Here is a 3698-nt window from a genome sequence, read left to right as displayed (position 1 = left end):
TTTACCAATAGAGCAAAAGCTTATCCATTTACATTTGACCAGCAAACATATAAAGAAAGCTCTGTGTTGAGAGCCATAAAGAACACTGACATTACCAGTAGTACTTCACCAAGAAGACATGCACAAACAAGAAACAACACTATAGGATGTTATTTGAAGGTGGCCAGCTTTATAAAACAGTGGCTACATACAATGTTCCATGACTGGTGTTTCAGAACACCTGAGTGCTCGCCAAACTACGGACTCTCTGTCCATAGTTTATATTTGAGGTCACTGACGGTGCTTACCAAACTCCAAAGTGTATTATTCTTTGAGGATGGATGGATGGATGGATGAGCAACTATTTTAATGCTGCAGCCACCATTCACAGGTCTCTATGGTGATCAAGTGCTGTCTGCCTTTACCATATTTAATGGCGTCAGAAAGATGAGTTGGGCGTCGAACAGCATCCGGTGTCATCCTCAACGCCGTGTCGGGCGAGATCTTGTTTCAGAAGACAGATCTCGTGGGCGACATCGATCATGGTCGGCCTCATCGACGGAGATAACTGCGTGCAAACGATCCCCAGCTCTATCAGCTCTGCCATCACGTCTCTCGGCAGCTTCTTGTGGTCGGCTGAGGTAGAGCGGTACTGCCCCAACGGTGCCCGTGATGTGATGACCTCTATGTTACGTGGGTAGTGACCCTTCACCCAGTCATGCAGGGTGAGTCCCTCGTGAAAGATCACGTCCGTAGGCCTCTTCCCTGTGATCATCTCTAGAAGTAGAACCCCGAAACTGTAGACATCGCCCTGTGTCGAAGGGTGCCCTCCCAACCCATATTCTGCGTTCAAGAGAACACTGTCAAGCATCTAAGAGAGAGAGAGAGAGAGAGAGAGAGAGAGAGAGGTATACTTAATACTACGTACCTGGTGCAATATATCCAACCGAGCCTTGCAGTAGTCCGGTGATAGAATGAAACCCAGATGATTCGGGGTCGTCGATGCAGTCTTCGTTAACGCCGCTCACCAGTTTTGAGATCCCGAAATCTGATACCAGTGCTGTCATGTCTTCATCCAAAAGAACGTTGCTGGGTTTAAGATCGCAATGTATGACCCTAAAAGGAGCATAGTGATGTAGATAGGCCATTCCTTCAGCTACATCACTCAAGATGCTTATCACCTGAATCAGGGTTAGACCAGGAGTCGATTCAATGGGAGGATTCAAGTACTTCTCGAGGCTCCCATTGGGCATCAACGGAAGAACGAGAGCCTTGAAATCAGGTTTGCTGCAAGCTGTTATCACTCTGATTAGGTTCCTGTGCCTGGTCCTCTTCAGCACCTGGCACTCCCTCTTGAAGCTCCCTGATATCTCTACGCCACACTTTGGATCCAATACTTTCACTGCGATCCTCGTTTCATCTGGCAGAGTACCCTTGTACACATGTCCGAACCTGCCGCCGCCCACCAAGTTCGACTCTGCGAAACCCTCGGTGGCTTCGACGAGTTGCCGGTAGGAGATCCTTGGGTGGTGCTGCTTCTGTTCTTCCGCAGCGATCAGCGACTGGCGATGAGATGTCCGGTGTGAACACCAACACGTTCTTGATTTCCTGACCAGTGAATAAGCGAGGAGGCAGATGATGCAAGTGGTGCCGATCACGGTGAGAAGTATCGGCAAGGCAATGGACCAGCGAGCTGGCTTCGTTCCGCATGAGGGCATGCCGACAATAGACCCACACAGACCTGGATTGCCTCGGAAGGAGTCTGCGGTAAGCGAAGCAAATAGACCTTCGGTTGGTATAGCTCCGGAGAAGTTGTTGAAGGAGATGTTGAAGTCTTTCAGCGAGGCAGATGCTTGCAGTGACTCGGGCATGATGCCTGACAACCGGTTGGAGGAGAGATCGAGCACTTGGAGATAAGGCAAAGCTCCCACGGAACTCGGGAGTGTGCCTTGCAACGCATTCCCGGAGAGGTTGAGATACTCGAGCGCGACGCAGCTGCCGAGCTGAGAAGGGATTGCTCCGGAGAAGTTGTTGGACGACAAGTCCAGAGCCAATATCATGTCCATTTTACTGAGCTCCATTGGAAGCGGACCCTCCAAGAGATTGGAAGACACGTTCAGATACAACTTCAAGCTGCTCAGCGCCGCGACATCACTCGGAATCCTCCCTGTCAATCGATTATACGAAAGATCCAGTATCTCCAGATTTATACAGTTGCCAAGGCTCGCCGGGATTCTGCCGGAGAGGTGGTTTTTGTGAAGCATCAGCCTTCGTAGCTGCGACAGATCGGACAGGCTGTCAGGAACCGACCCTGTAAGCCTATTTGCTGATATGTCAAGAAGACCCAAGCGCGGGATTCCTCCAAGAGATGGTGGGATGTCACCAGAGAGCAAGTTGTTGGACAAGTACACTCTCTCTAGCTTCCTCAACCGAGATAAGTCCGGCGGTATGGAACCATTCAAGTAGTTGTAGGACAGGTTCAAGTAGGTCAAGTTGACTAGATTCGATATGTTGGGAGGGATTGGACCGGAGATGGCGTTATCATCGAGGTGAAGTTGAACGAGATTGATTGAGATATCACCAATGAGCGGTGGTATGTGGCCTCCCAGATTGTTTCCGGCGAGCTCAAGCTCCTGTAAGTGGGAGCAGTTCCTTAAGGAAGCAAAGAAGGGAGTGAGGTCAGTGGTGGTGTCATGGCTTGACAGGTTATTGTATGACAGATACAGGAACTGGAGGAACGGCATCTTATCGAAAATGGTAGATGGCAGCGCTCCACTCAGGTAATTAGACTCGAAGTCGATCCATGCAAGCATGGAAGAGTTGGATAAGGCGGTCGGGATCGGTCCCTCGAAGTTGTTGGACCACAGGAGGAGGAATCTCAGGTCGGGGAGCCGGCATTCATCGGCCAGAGGGATTTTCCCGGAGAGAGAGTTGTTCGAGAGATCCACGTACTGCAACGAGGTGCAGTTGCAGAAGAGGGTCCTCGGCGAGCGGCCGGAGAGCCGGTTGCTGTCCAAGTCGAGGTATATCAACTGGCGGAGGAACCCAAGCTCGACGGGAATGGACCCGACGAGGAAGTTCTTCGACAGGCTCAACTGCTGCAGGCGAGAGAGGCATCCGATCTCCGGTGGAATGGTCCCGGAAAGGGAATTCCCCGAGAGGTCGAGCACCACGAGGAACGAGAGGTTGCCGATCGCCGGCGAGATGACCCCGCGGAGGCCCCTTCCGCTGAGGTCCAGTTGCACCACGCGCTTCTTGAGGCGGTGGCACGTGACGCCGGTCCAGTTGCACGCGTCGGAGCCGAGGGAGACCCAGCCTGCAAGCGCGCCGCTGGGGTCGGACGAGATGGCGGAGGCGAAGGAGAGGAGGGCGGCGCGGTCCCTGGAGGCGCCTTGGAGTGGGGCGGCGGCGCTTGCCATGGCAAAGGCTGACAAGACGAGGGATAGAAAGAGAAGCGTGGCCATGGTGGTGGGAGAAATGGATGGTGTGAGAGCTATGTTTGCTACACCGCCAGGGTTTTAAAACGAGACCTCGAAAGGCAGGCGTGAGGGTGGCTGCCTAATCGCCGTTGACTGCCGCCGTTAAATTTTCTTGCGCCAGGCGTTTGACTTCAAGCGGAGGGGTCGGGAGTTCCAGCTTCGAAACACTTGTCAGACATCGGTTATAGTTTCCCTGTTAATTTACGTGTCATTTGATTGCATGATTACGTGGGTCCCATG

General features: G+C 52.4%; 1 protein-coding gene across 1 annotated transcript; it reads right to left on the bottom strand.

The window, feature by feature from the left end:
* LOC135678913 (putative leucine-rich repeat receptor-like serine/threonine-protein kinase At2g24130) lies at positions 1-3452 on the bottom strand. The gene is made up of 2 exons (XM_065192160.1): positions 908-3452; positions 1-822 (listed from the first exon to the last, which is right to left on the bottom strand). The coding sequence occupies exons 1-2, from the start codon at positions 3441-3443 to the stop codon at positions 419-421; spliced, it is 2940 nt and encodes a 979-aa protein (XP_065048232.1). The 5' UTR covers positions 3444-3452; the 3' UTR covers positions 1-418.
* Positions 3453-3698: the final 246 nt, after the last annotated feature.

This window comes from Musa acuminata, chromosome BXJ1-7 (genome assembly GCF_036884655.1).
Source record: "Musa acuminata AAA Group cultivar baxijiao chromosome BXJ1-7, Cavendish_Baxijiao_AAA, whole genome shotgun sequence".
Lineage (NCBI taxonomy): Eukaryota > Viridiplantae > Streptophyta > Magnoliopsida > Zingiberales > Musaceae > Musa > Musa acuminata.
The sequence above is the reverse complement of the archived record's forward strand: the minus strand, read 5'-3'. Positions and strand labels throughout refer to the sequence as shown.